Below are 13679 nucleotides of genomic sequence, written 5' to 3' on the forward strand. Positions count from 1 at the left end.
CTGCTCGCACCGGAAGTAGTTGTTTCTCACTCACATGTGGACTGCCTTCATGCACTCGTGTTGTGATTACACTTGTTACAGAACAGATTGTAACATTTCTACTGTATTAACCGTATGCTGTTTTAAGAAGACATGTTAATCAGACATTTGTTAAGTAACTTTCTGTAGTGGCTTTGGTAAGACACATGGTGCAATGGAAAATTTAGAGCTCAGCCTGACATCACTGGGAACTATCTCCAAACATGTTGATCCAAGACATAACCAACTTACTCAGTATTTGTCAAAGCAGGTAAGTTATTAAGTACAATTGAATTTAAATACTATGTTGTTAAATCTACGGACAGTTTGTTTTGTCTTGTATTGTAACTCCATGTGTTAGGTGTGGACATGCTCTAAGCTTAATTATAAACCAGTTTACAGTAACAACAGGGCAGTGAGCTTGATCACTTTTAAACCGATAAAACATGTTTTGAAACCATTAATGTTGACTGGTTTTTGTACCTCAGATATGGAGTCAGCAGGACCGACAGTGTATTCTGGACTGTTTGGCTCAGCTCTTCTTGGAAAAGGACTACACTTTGTTGATAACACAGCACTTGAGGCCTCTTATTTTGGATTTTCTGGAAAGAAATGTGCAGAGAGTCAGAACTGGTGACAGATTTAACCATGACCTCCATGAACGCCTGTGTGTGGCTCTCAGTAAAGTCCTCAACATCTGTCCTGATGCTCCAGCGTAAGTCCACTAAATGATGAGTACACAGTATCACTCAGACATGAACATGTTTACATTATTTCTGTTGCTAAAGCAATACTATCTCAGTAGGTGGAACCCCTCTCCACTGAGAGATCAATAGATCACTGTTATTGGCAGTGTTTAATGTGTGTGTTCTTGGACAAGGCACTTTTGTCTTCTTAACTGTGGGACTGTGTCAATTATTGCTTGAGTTCTCTCTGTACTCACTTACTATATTATTATTCTATTCTTATCATTATGACAAGAATAATTAAAATGTCTATGTAAGCATTTTTCAAAATATATAATAACATTTTATAAAGTTGTTCTTGTCTATATAAACAATAATTACACAAACTATGTCTCTGAAGCTTTGCTGCTAGGTACTTCAGCAGCGCCCCTCCAGTATTCCAGAGACTGTTTTTCTCCAGTGAAGAGGCAGCGTCTGTGCAATATGGACCCCGGCGGATGAAGCTCCGGGACCTAATGGGGGCTACGCTTCGTTTTCTTCAAAGTGACTGTGCAAAATACAGATCCTTGTGGGACTGGAGTCCTTGTGTTTCCCAACTGCTCACCAGTGACCTCATGGTGCGAGGGTATGTATAACTCCAGACTCAACAAAAACATTTTGTAAATGATCATTTATGCAAAGTGCATTGGTATTTTTTATGCATTTCTGCCTTTAGCAAAAATTATATTTTAAACAGATTTTGTATTAAAAAAAATCCAGTGCCACTTCTCAGAGAATTGTTGTCAAGTTCACAAAATCATTTATTTTTTGTATTACAGGTACACGGCACAGTGCTTGGCAATGGTCTCTCTTATGACTGATAATCAGAAGGCCATTTTCCTCAGAAAAGTATTGTCCAGTGAAGAGATTCTGCACATGAAAATTAAGTAAGTTCAGTGGTTTTACTTTGAGTGGATGTTAAGGATTAAAAACCATTTTGATTAAGTTAATATGCTAAGGTATGTCCTTATAATGATTCTTTGCTTCTTTTAGGAGCTTTGAGGAAAGTCAGCAGCTGCAGGTGGAGAAGTCTCTAGTCTTAGCCAATCAAGGTTGTGCAAAATGGCACCAGGAAAAGGCAAATCGCTTCACCAGAGGTCAAGTGGTCTCCGAAGATCTCTGCTCTGATGTGGTGGCTGTGTGTGGAGTGGTTCTACCCACCATCTCTCCCCGACTGAACCAACAAGTACCCGTACAGGAACACTCATTCATTCAGACAGTTATTTTCTTCATCTGATGCTATTCTAAATATTCTTTGTTTAAGCAGACAAACCAAAAAGACCTAGTGCTGGTGGACTCGACCTGTCAGAATCTGAGAAGGCTTGCATTAGCTGTAGCATCCCAGAAACCAGTGCTATTGGAGGGGCCCATCGGGTGTGGGAAAACCTCGCTGGTGGAGTACCTGGCCACTGTCACTGGACACAACAGTGCCACAGAGATCATGAAGGTCCAGCTGGGAGATCAGACTGACAGCAAAGTGAGGAATTGTTCTGGCCCATAAATATACAGATTTACAGGTTTTATACTTAACGGACAATATAGTGAGAAAAATAAATGGTTGGTGATTTGCATACCACCAACTGTTTAAATCAATAATGTACTGTGTGAACGTGATTCTTTTTCTGTAGTCATGGTATATGGCACAGCTGTTTCCCAATTAAAACATGTTTACAGTGTAGTAAGAAAATATTAAAATCTACCTAATATATATTTTTTAAATGTACTTGGTTTATACTTTTAATAGCTGAATTGTTGTTATATCTGACCTTTTGAAGTCTCATGTACTGACTGATACCTGTGCCTCAGATGTTGCTAGGCTTGTACCGCTGCACTGATGTTCCGGGAAAGTTTGTATGGCAGCCAGGAACTTTAACTCAAGCTGTCTCCAAAGGCCAGTGGATCCTTCTGGAGGACATTGACCATGCTCCTCTGGATGTGGTAAATATTATTTATCATAAAATGTGTTTAAGCAAATGTGTTATTAAACTTAACACCTCCTTGCTGTGTAGATCTCGGTTTTGCTTCCTCTGATGGAGAATAAAAAGTTGGTCATCCCAGGACGTGAGGATTGTATTGAGGTTGCAACAGGATTTCAATTTTTTGCAACTAGAAGGTACGAAAATTGTGACTTGAAATTAAATGTTCTTTTGTAGCAGTTGAGCATTGATAGTCTTGTTTGGTCTTTCTATATTGCAGGATGTATTACAGTAGTGGGAGCTGGCACAAACCACACAATTCTCATGCTACACTGTTGGATAAATACTGGACAAAGCTCCAAATGAGAAACATGACGCGGGAGGAGCTCAAAAAGGTGAGTCTTTCCATTTTGTAGCTAGGGTTACCTGAATATGCACTTTTCCTTTTGAGCTCAGTGTTTTCACCATGTGTACAGGTGCTGATTACTAGATACCCACAACTGTCTGTGGTCTCAGACCGGCTCTTGGATATCTACTGTCAGCTGACTGGGGATAAACACTATGAACAGGACTCCCTCCAGCCCCAGTCTTCCCCTGCGCCAGAGGAGGAGCGAACAGGCCTTTTAGAGGGACGAGCTCTGTCGCTCAGGTAGGCTTTAGTGCCACTTGATTTTAAGTTCAGAAAAAGACAAAAATAATACTGTGTATTTAAAATGCAATCTTTTTTTCGTAAGTTAATGTACCAAAACATATTCCAGTACTTGTACTCCTCACCATAGACACAGACTGAAATGTTTGTGCTGTTATCCGTTTCCATGAGCCGATGTCTTGTCCAATCCATTATAGATCAGACTGCAGTGCCCCGTACAGCCCTGACGATATCCTGTGCTTATCAAACGAATTGTTCTGTGTGTCACTCAAATGTTACATTGAAGCTAGACCATCCCTTTGGCGTGGCTCCACTGTCCATTGATCTGCAGGGACTGTAGCCTATGATTGACAGGCAGAGCCTCGCCAGCTTGTTTTGAACACAGGGAACTGAACTAAGAAGTCAAACTAACTATAGTTTATTTCAACACAAAATGTGTCAACCTACTCAAAACCTACAAAATTAATCGAGCGATAATATGAGAAATCCTGGCATAAAATGATATTTTATTGTATGTGCTCATTGTAGGACAGATGCACAAAGCATAGGCTAGGTCTAAGTCAGCTTTGTCATTGAATATATTTGTGGCCATGCCGGCTTGTCAAAGCCTGATACTGTCAGATCTCAGAAGCTAAGCAAGGCCGGGCCTGGTTTGTTCTTTGATGGAAGACTGTAGGGAAAATCAGGTGCCACAGTGGGACACCAGTTGCAAAAACTGTCATTGTGTCCTTAGGTAAGGCACTTGACCCACATTGCCTAGCATGAAAGTGGTGTGTGGATGAGTGATTGTGGGGGTCGTCGGCTGGGCCGATGGCACAAATTGGCAGCCTTGCTTCTGTCAGTCTGCCCCAGTGCAGCTGTGGCTACAATAGTAGCTTACCACCACTGAGCGTGGAATGAATGAATAATGCTCTATAAAGCGTCTTTGAGTGTCCAGAAAAGCACTATATAAAACTGATGCGTTATTATTATTATTATTATTATTACATGTTAAAGTTTCAGTAATATCTTGCTCAATGTGTTCTGATTTGATGAGTTATAATTAGTCATAAATTTGTTATAAATAATTAATTTGTAACGATAAGCAAATTAATTACTTGATTAACTGTGAAAATTGAGTGTCTTGTATTGAGTATGATTTTCTTGCCTTGTTTTTTTACAGAGACCTATTAAAATGGTGTGAACGAATCAGTGTCAACTTCAACAGTGCATCTGCAGCTACAGCTCAAAATGTCTTCCAAGAGGTTTGATCATATTTGTTGAAGGATATTTCAAATGATTCCCATTCACTGTTGTCATTAACAGCAGTTTAACTTCTTCAGGCTCTTGACTGTTTCACATCTATGTTGTCTCAACCTGAGAGCCGCCTGCAGATGGCTGAGATTATTGGCAGCAAGTTAAACATTTCCAAAGAAAAGGTAACATATAAGGGTCACCTCTTAACCCAAATTCTTTATGTAGATGATAAAAGCATATATCACTTGCTGTTTTGTCTGCAGGCCCAGCACTTCTGTGAGATGTATCAGCCCGCCTTGTCTCTGAGTGAGCTGGAGGCCACAGTTGGCAGAGTGGCTCTGGGTCGAAAGCAGACAGAAGTTGTTCAGCTGAATGTGTAAGTGGGCCATCTGACTGGACCACCTCCTCTGACCTTACTTTACACCAAATATGCATTAGCCTGCCATGCTGCCTACATCCCCCTACGGAAAATCACTCTACCACTGGGGTCCTGAATAAACTGAGCATTGATTTATAATGATACATTATGGAAAGAAGCCTGATCTAATGGTGCTCTCTACACCACATCCCAAATATTCATATTGAATGTTTCCAAAGCCAATATGACTGTAGACAGGGACACACTAGAGGGCAAATGTGACTCTATCCTCAAATAACTTAACATATAGCCATGACAACAAAGGCTCCCATGTTTTCTCCATATAACAATGAAGGACTGTATTTTCACATTCAAGGCACGTCAAATTAGCAGTAATCCAATATCTTTCTTACATTTTGATGTAGGTATTGGCATGGCACTTTTTGCCACTTTCTTTTTTCATATTCCCTGCTCTTACCATTTTAAAAATTACCCATAAATACATGAACTTTATTGGTCTTCTATGTGATTACAGATGTCACCACATGTCTGATATTCATGTGTAAGACATACAGATTTTCTTCTCCAGGAATCAACAGACTTTTGCCGCCACTCGCCCCTCGGCTGTGCTCCTGGAGCAGTTGGCAGTGTGTGTGGCCAAAGCAGAACCTGTTTTGTTGGTGGGGGAGACAGGCACTGGGAAAACATCCACTGTTCAGCACCTGGCCCAACTCACAGGTCAAACCGCCAACAGACATTTCTTTTATTGTACCACATGCTCTCAAAATAAGATAATCAACAACATCTGACTCTTTTTGCTGAACAGGCCACAGGCTGCGAGTAGTGAACATGAACCAACAGAGTGACACTGCAGATCTACTCGGGGGGTGAGCTATGCTCTCTTGATGTTGCAGCATTTCCTGTATTTTACATGAAAAGAATACTTTTGACTTTCACATTTCTGCACTGATCCTAAGTTCTCAGATTGTGTTCTTCTTTCCAGGTATAAGCCTGTTGATCATAAGCAGATCCTGCTACCTCTGCGTGAGGTGTTTGAGGAGCTCTTCTCTCAAACCTACTCCAGAAAGCAGAACCTGACATTTCTGGGCCATGTACAAACGTGCTACAGGGAGAAGAGATGGCACGACCTCCTCAGACTCATGGAGCATGTTTGCAAGTCTGCTCTCACCAAAGAACTGAAGGACAAGACCAATGGTGAGAATTTAAAACAAGATGAGTTGAAGTGCTCTGTAATGACTGTCTGTTTAGTTTCAGATATACGTGAGCAGTGGGAATCCATGTCTACCAAGCTCCAGCACACTCAGGAGCAAATTCAGGCCTGTGAGACAGCCATGGTCTTTGCATTTGTTGAGGTAAATGGTGAAAAGAATACTTGACCTTTTAATAGAGACATACCTTTGATACACACTTCAGTTTTTAAATCAACAGAAATTATCAAAATGTTACTGCTTTAAATAAATAAAAATGGCAAACTCAAATATTTTTTATATTTCTTTCCTTTTCATATGTTTTTGATTTTGATACCAAATTTCAAAGTGCTTCAAAAAGTAAATGTCGTAAATCACGTCATATGGCATCAAAAACAGATTCATACATGCTCTCTCTTCTACCTCCTAACTCCATTATTTTTCAGGAAGTGCATTCAGGTTTATTTGTTTTGATGTCCCACTTTTCAATACCTTCTTCTGTAAATGTCAGCTGCTTGTGCTCTGCTGTGTTGATCTGAATTGTAAGCTTGTGTTTGTCTACAGGGAACTTTGGCCCAGGCTGTGAGGAAGGGTCACTGGATTCTTCTGGATGAGATTAATCTGGCAGCCGCCGAGACTCTGGAGTGTTTGAGCGGATTGTTGGAGAGCAGCACTGGGTCACTGGTGCTGCTGGACCGAGGAGATGCAGGTGCTTCATCAAATCAGAGTGGTAGTGTTTAAACATAACACTAGTTTTAAATATATTATTTACCCATGTTTGTCAATGGCAGAGCCCTTGGTTCGCCATCCAGACTTCCGCTTGTTTGCCTGCATGAACCCAGCCACTGATGTCGGCAAAAGAAATCTGCCTCTTGGTCTCAGAAACAGGTGAATGGATTTGATGTGGATTTTGTTTGTTTAGCTAAAATATAAGCTCACTAGATGATGTTTGTGAATGTCTAGATTCACTGAGCTGTACGTGAATGAGCTGGAAAATGAGGCTGACCTCCGCATTTTAGTGTCTGACTACCTCAGATGCCTCAACCCAAACAGAAATATCATCAATGGCATTATAAGGTAGTGCTTTTCCTCTCTGAATGAATACAGACTATATAAAGAACACATACTTACATTGTACTAACCTATATTTAATTTATCCCTAATGCAGTTTTTACCTGGCTGTGCGGAAGGAGGCCAGATCTCGTCTGGTGGACGGGACAGGCCACAGACCTCACTACAGCCTGCGAACTCTTTGCAGAGCTCTCAGATATGTGCGTGCTAACCCATGCTACAGTCTCTATCGCTCCCTGTTTGAGGTACAACACAGAACGTTCACTACCTCCTCACATGGAGACCTCTGGGGGATTCATACTCCTTCTCTCTGCTCACAGGGCTTCTGCCTGAGCTTCTTGACCCAGCTGGACCGAAGTTCTCATCCTGTGGTGCAGAAACTGGTCTGTCAGCACATTCTGTTGGGTAACACGAAGTGTCTGAAACAGGTACTAAATAAATAAATAAATATAAATATATATAAATATAAATATATATATAAAATATATATATATATATATATATTTTTTTTTTTTCTTCTTGAATTCTAAAAAGGCTAATCCTAATATGTGTCTCACAGCCTATCCCCTGCCCCTCGGACCGCAGCTGTGTGGGAGTGGAGGGGTACTGGGTGTCTCAGGGGGACTTGGAGCCCACACAAGACCCCAGCTACATCCTTACTGCCTCTGTCAAACTCAACTTGCGGGACCTGGCCCGAGTAGTGTCTGCAGGGTAAGAATAATACCTGTGTTTTTATCATATAGCATCTAATAATATATCATTTTAACATATTTCTGATTCTTGTCAGGAGCCACCCAGTGCTGATCCAGGGAGAGACCTCTGTGGGGAAGACAAGTCTGATTCGCTGGCTCGCTACAGCTACAGGAAACCAGTGTGTGAGGATCAATAACCACGAGCACACTGACATCCAGGAGTACATTGGCTGTTACTCTTCCGACCACAGGGGCAAGCTAGTCTTCAAAGAGGGTATGCACACATAAACAATGCCACAAGTATGAAAGCATCAGTCCTGTCACACAGTCACAAATTATATGCTCCTTCAATTACAGAGGCTTGAGTTTTGTATCAGGCCCAAAGAATAAATGTAAATGCATGCTTGTTAGATGAGAAAAACCCAGTAACATGTATCTGTCACATTTCTTATTCACGTGCAGGTGTGCTAATTGATGCCATGAGGAAGGGTTACTGGATCATTTTAGACGAGCTGAACTTGGCCCCCACAGATGTGCTGGAAGCTCTGAACAGACTCCTGGATGACAACAGGGAACTGTTTGTGGCAGAGACACAAGAAGTTGTCAAGGCCCACCCCAGATTTATGCTGTTTGCCACTCAGAACCCTCCTGGAGTTTATGGGGGGAGGAAGGTAATATCTGTCTAACATGTAGTCTCTTCTCTAGCATACACTGGCATCTCATGGGGTATGTTAAACTAAAGTTGAAGAACAATCGGTACATAATTCTCTAAACAGACTCTGGGATAAGAGTAGTTTAAATATGTCGTGTTAACCTTTTGATGAATCTACTATAATGACTGTTGGGAAATTTAATTAGGGGAACACTGAATAATAGCTCTAATAAAACTCTCTGATTTTAAACCCAGGTGCTGTCCAGAGCTTTCAGAAACCGCTTTGTGGAGCTACACTTTGATGAACTACCCAGTGCAGAGCTGGAGACAATCCTGCACCAGCGCTGCAGTCTACCTCCATCCTACTGCAGTAAGCTGGTCAAAGTCATGCTTGACCTGCAGGTAATGCTTAGGCTTCTGTTTTTGTATTGTTCTTAATGGTAACCCAAAATGGTGTTAATAAGATGTCTTCTCAGTCTTTCCGCAGGGGGTCCTCTGTGTTTGCAGGGAAACACGGCTTTATCACACTGAGAGACCTGTTCCGCTGGGCTGACCGCTACAGACTGGAGGAGCAGAGCCAACCATCTCAAGACTGGCTCCAGCAGCTGGCTGATAATGGTACAAAGTTTTTGGCTTTCTTCACTACCAATAACAAGGATGGACTTTGGCTTTCAGTGTTCTTTTCAATTTTTTCTGCTCCAACTTTTTTCCTTAGAAACTTAAGAAAGTTATGGTCAATAAATATAGATATTATAGAACAGTAACTATTATTAAATCAAGTATAGAAACAATTAACATGCTATGCCATTCATTCAAATATAAAGAGTCTAGATAAGGCCCCACTTTTAGGAAAATTTGGAGAACCCCTCTGAAGTTTGTCAGGTCTGGAATCACTATTGTACTTATTCTAATTGCGCACATTTTATTCCTTTATCTTAAATTGTGTCTGAATTTGTGTCACTGAAAAATGTCTTACTAGTGAAACGATGATTGGTTGTTCTCTGCAGGGTACATGCTACTGGCAGGACGTGTACGGAAGCCTGAAGAGGACACTACTATTCGGTCCATCCTGGAGAAGCACTTTAAGCGCCGCATTCAGCCAGAGAGTCTGTTTTCTCACAAACAGCTCACCAGCCAGTTCAGTAAGTGGTTGTTGGTGCTGTTTCATGTTGTGTACAGAAATCAGAACTGACTGGCTTGATTTGACCTTTGGCCTTGTCTAGGTGAGTTGGTGGATTGTATAGAAGAAATTCCTGATGAGTTTCGCCATGTTGTTTGGACACAAAGCATGAGGAGACTGGCAGTGTTAGTGGGGAGAGCGCTTCACTTTGGAGAGTCTGTACTATTGGTTGGAGACACTGGGTAAGATGTTGTTTAAAATCAGCTTTCAAATGGCAAGCTGAAGCCATTCTTTTTATTATTTTGGACTAAAATCTATTAAAGAGTAAGACTAAAACAAATGGACTTACTTAATTTAGAAGCTATTTTCTTTGTTAATGGAAGTTTTACAATTACAGTGTAAAAAATGCATTGTTCCAGGTGTGGAAAGACTACCATCTGCCAGCTCTTTGCAGCTTTGTCCGGTTTGAAATTCTTCTCTGTAAACTGTCATCTGCACATGGAAACTTCAGATTTCTTGGGAGGACTGCGGCCTGTTCGACACTCAAACCAGGTACTGACGTGTCTTGGCATTTATAGGCTTACACTGTAAAACACTGAGACCTGTTGTCCAGAATGCACTATATTGAACAGGTGCCAATGGCAGCATTAATATTATATGCATATGTATTTTCTGTCTATGTGCAGACTGAGGATGAGGATGTCCGATTGTTTGAGTGGCATGATGGGCCCCTTGTCCAGGCACTGAAAGAGGGTGGTGTCTTTCTAATGGATGAGATTTCTCTGGCTGACGACTCTGTTTTGGAGAGACTCAACAGGTCCATATACATATACAACTACATATTACACACAGTTTACTGTAACACACCCTAATGTTTGTGCATTCAAATAATTTCAACTACCTTTTGTTTTTTAGTGTCCTGGAGACTGAGAAGACACTGGTGCTGGCAGAGAAAGGCACTGGGGACAATGACAATGTGGAGTTACTACATGCTGCACCAAGTTTCCGTTTGGTGGCCACCATGAATCCAGGGGGAGACTTTGGGAAAAAAGAGGTAAAAATACTAATACTAAAAACAAAAACAAAACATGTGGTTGTATATAAATGTAAAATTTACTCATGTCATGCACTTATACTGTTTTTTTTTTTAAACTGCCATACCATGAGGCACCTTTTGATCAACAACTTGTGCTTTTGTTTTGAATAGTTGTCTCCTGCTCTAAGGAACCGTTTTACTGAGATCTGGTGTCCACAAAACAACAGCCGCAGTGACCTCCTTCAAATCATCCGTCACAACCTTCTCCCAGGCATATCGCTGGAGGGTAACTGTTTATTGAACAAGCAGCCAAAAACTACAAATACACCTAAAACTAAAGCTGATTCTGGTATCTCAGGCCGGGACATTGCAGAGTTGATGCTGGACTTTATTGAGTGGCTGACCCAACAGGACTTTGGTCGCCGGTGTATCCTGAGTGTCAGAGACATTCTGTCCTGGGTCACTTTTCTAAATGTGGTGTGTGGAGAAAAGAACAGTGGGACCATAGACACAGCTGAGGAGGGGTGGGAGCTAAAACTGGACACAGTCACAGCCTTCATCCATGCTGCCTGTCTGGTCTACATTGACGGCCTTGGCTCAGGTCAGAACAAAGAGTGGAAATGAATAAACATAAGTTATATGATACCTAAATCTGGTACTATGAAGCTGGCCAAATGGTCATTTCTGCTGCTGTGCTTGTCATTGCAGGGACCACTGTGTCCAGTGTCGACAATGCTCTTCTGTCCCGCAGACTGTGCCTGGGCTTCCTTCAACAACATCTAGGTCACTTGATCAAACATGACCAGGAAGTGATGGAGGCTTTGAGGGTGTACGACACTAGTCTCCCTCGTGAGCCACAATGGGGAGAACACTTTTTTGGCATTCACCCATTTTACATTGATTTAGGTTTGTACAAAAATATTTTACAGATAAATCTAACATTAAACATGAGTTACATTACACATGCATAGCATTTTAAAGAGATGGGTTTCTGTTCATGAGGAAAGCAGAGTCATAACAAGACAGAAAAAGATGAGGTTTATCTGCCTTTGCTATTAGCTTTGTTTTATTGCACAGGTCCTAAGAGCGATTGCTGCAGCCTGACAGACTTCACTATTGGAGCTGGTACCACAGCAGTCAATGCTCAGAGACTTCTGCGTGCACTCAAACTCCAAAGGCCGGTGCTGCTGGAGGGCTCTCCTGGGGTGGGCAAAACAAGCCTGGTGGCAGCACTAGCTAAAGCATCTGGAAATCACCTGGTTCGAATCAATTTGTCAGAGCAAACGGTTTGTGGTTTTTAGATGCATTTATATTTTTTGTATTATTATGGAAATAAAACGTAAATTGTTTATATCGAACAAACTTTAAAAAAAAATAAAATTCTGTTCCTTAAAGGATGTAACGGATTTGTTTGGGACTGATCTGCCAGTGGAGGGAGGTAAAGGGGGAGAGTTCGCTTGGCGGGATGGCCCCCTTTTGTCAGCTCTGAAGAAGGGTCACTGGATTGTTCTGGATGAGGTGAGCATAATCCACATTTAGTGAAGTGGTCTCTTACTGAATTAGCATTTAGGCTTTATGGGACTCATCTTCTGTCCTATTAAGATAAAACGAAGTACCATATACAGTACTCTTGTGGTGCTGATGTTATAATGTTGATCTCCTCTCTATAAGTCTTTAAACTGAACAAAATCATGTCTTTTCTGTTCATAGCTGAACTTGGCTTCTCAGTCGGTGCTTGAAGGTCTTAATGCCTGCTTCGACCACAGAGCTGAGATCTACATCCCTGAACTGGCCATGAGTTTCCGGGTTCAGCACCACCAAACCAAGATCTTTGGCTGCCAGAACCCGTTCACTCAGGGTGGTGGACGCAAAGGACTTCCCAAGTCTTTTCTAAATCGATTCACCCAGGTGTTTGTGGACCAACTGACCAGCAAAGATATGGAGTTTATTTCCAATTCTATTTTCCCAAACATAAATAAGGAAATGATTGTGAAGATGGTAGAATTTAGTAACAGGGTTAGTATGACCTATAATTGTATTGTAATTTGCTTTATTGGAAATGTCAAGTTAATGTATTTTGTTGTATTTGTCCTTCCCTGTTCAGCTGGTGCAGGAGGTTTGTGTGGAGAGGCAATGGGGACACAAAGGCAGTCCCTGGGAGTTCAACCTGCGAGACATGTTTCGTTGGTGCCAGCTCATGGAAAATGACCAGTCTCCTGGTTTCTTTAACCCGGGGCAGCATGTGTCTCTAGTATATGCTGATCGGATGAGAACAGAGTCCGATAAGGCTCAGGTAACTCCTGAGAAATATGGTTTCAGACTACAGTGAAAATTTTCCTATCTTGTGTTGCTACATGTGTTACGATCCTTTTGTACATACATACTGTAAATCAGTACAGTAATTGTGCTGTCATGAAGCCTTAACTAGGCTTATTTAATAATCTTTGCTTGTTTCAGGTGTTGTCAGTATTTAGAAAGGTGTTTGGAGAGGACTCTGAGCCTTACACCAGCTCTAGACATTTTCACATGACTCCTATGAACCTACAGGTGTAATATTGTAAAGCCCTTTCTCTTCACAACCTTCAGGCACACACTCTAACATAGTGTCTGTACAGGTGGGATTCTCTGTCATCCAGCGAGGTGGTGCTGCCCCAGTCACTCTGGCCCCCCCTCTGTCAATCACCCAACAGGCACTGAGACCCCTCGAGTCCTTAATGAAGTGTGTGGAGATGGGCTGGATGACAATTCTGGTAGGCCCCACTGCTAGTGGAAAAACCAGCCTGGTGCGACTTCTGGCTCTGCTGAGTAGCCACAGACTGAGGGTCATGCCAATGAACAGCTCCATGGACACCACAGAACTGCTGGGGGGCTTCGAACAGGTCACTGAATATTATTAAAAGCTGTGCTGCTCTAGTTTGATGTTGGGGATAATTTCGCTGTCCCTTTTATAAACCGGTTTTGTTCAGTGAAGATCATAACATACACAAATCACCTGTTT

At 41.7% G+C, this 13679-nt stretch overlaps 1 protein-coding gene across 6 annotated transcripts; it reads left to right on the forward strand.

Annotated features, from left to right (window-relative positions):
• The first annotated feature begins 7 nt into the window (after nt 1-7).
• LOC129407661 (midasin-like) lies at nt 8-13586 on the forward strand. 6 transcript variants are annotated; one of them, XM_055149349.1, is made up of 41 exons: nt 8-289; nt 507-733; nt 1105-1329; nt 1523-1630; nt 1737-1935; nt 2011-2220; nt 2550-2681; nt 2753-2856; nt 2940-3054; nt 3136-3308; nt 4471-4552; nt 4631-4726; nt 4808-4920; nt 5492-5640; nt 5729-5789; nt 5906-6117; nt 6172-6275; nt 6675-6819; nt 6902-6998; nt 7074-7187; nt 7279-7426; nt 7502-7609; nt 7741-7892; nt 7969-8147; nt 8336-8544; nt 8781-8927; nt 9002-9143; nt 9533-9667; nt 9749-9887; nt 10065-10197; nt 10332-10462; nt 10561-10699; nt 10853-10967; nt 11040-11282; nt 11390-11587; nt 11759-11967; nt 12077-12199; nt 12392-12697; nt 12786-12974; nt 13139-13228; nt 13297-13586. In XM_055149349.1, the coding sequence occupies exons 1-41, from the start codon at nt 194-196 to the stop codon at nt 13576-13578; spliced, it is 6279 nt and encodes a 2092-aa protein (XP_055005324.1). In that variant the 5' UTR covers nt 8-193; the 3' UTR covers nt 13579-13586. The 6 variants fall into 6 exon arrangements, with proteins under 6 accessions (XP_055005324.1, XP_055005326.1, XP_055005325.1 ...); XM_055149351.1 differs by having other exon boundaries at nt 1737-1929; nt 2008-2220; XM_055149350.1 differs by having other exon boundaries at nt 1737-1929.
• The last annotated feature ends 93 nt before the right edge of the window (nt 13587-13679 follow it).

Source organism: Boleophthalmus pectinirostris, unplaced genomic scaffold, assembly GCF_026225935.1.
Source record: "Boleophthalmus pectinirostris isolate CB_2022bp ecotype Guang Dong unplaced genomic scaffold, ASM2622593v1 HiC_scaffold_13, whole genome shotgun sequence".
Classification (NCBI taxonomy): domain Eukaryota; kingdom Metazoa; phylum Chordata; class Actinopteri; order Gobiiformes; family Gobiidae; genus Boleophthalmus; species Boleophthalmus pectinirostris.

Excerpts from the sequence above, each read along its gene's own strand:
- LOC129407661 (XM_055149346.1), top strand. The coding sequence starts at position 194 with ATGGAAAATTTAGAGCTCAGCCTGACATCACTGGGAACTATCTCCAAA. Across the intron at positions 10,198-10,331 it reads CTGTTCGACACTCAAACCAG|ACTGAGGATGAGGATGTCCG; the intron begins GTACTGACGTGT and ends GTCTATGTGCAG. Across the intron at positions 11,968-12,076 it reads TCAATTTGTCAGAGCAAACG|GATGTAACGGATTTGTTTGG; the intron begins GTTTGTGGTTTT and ends TGTTCCTTAAAG.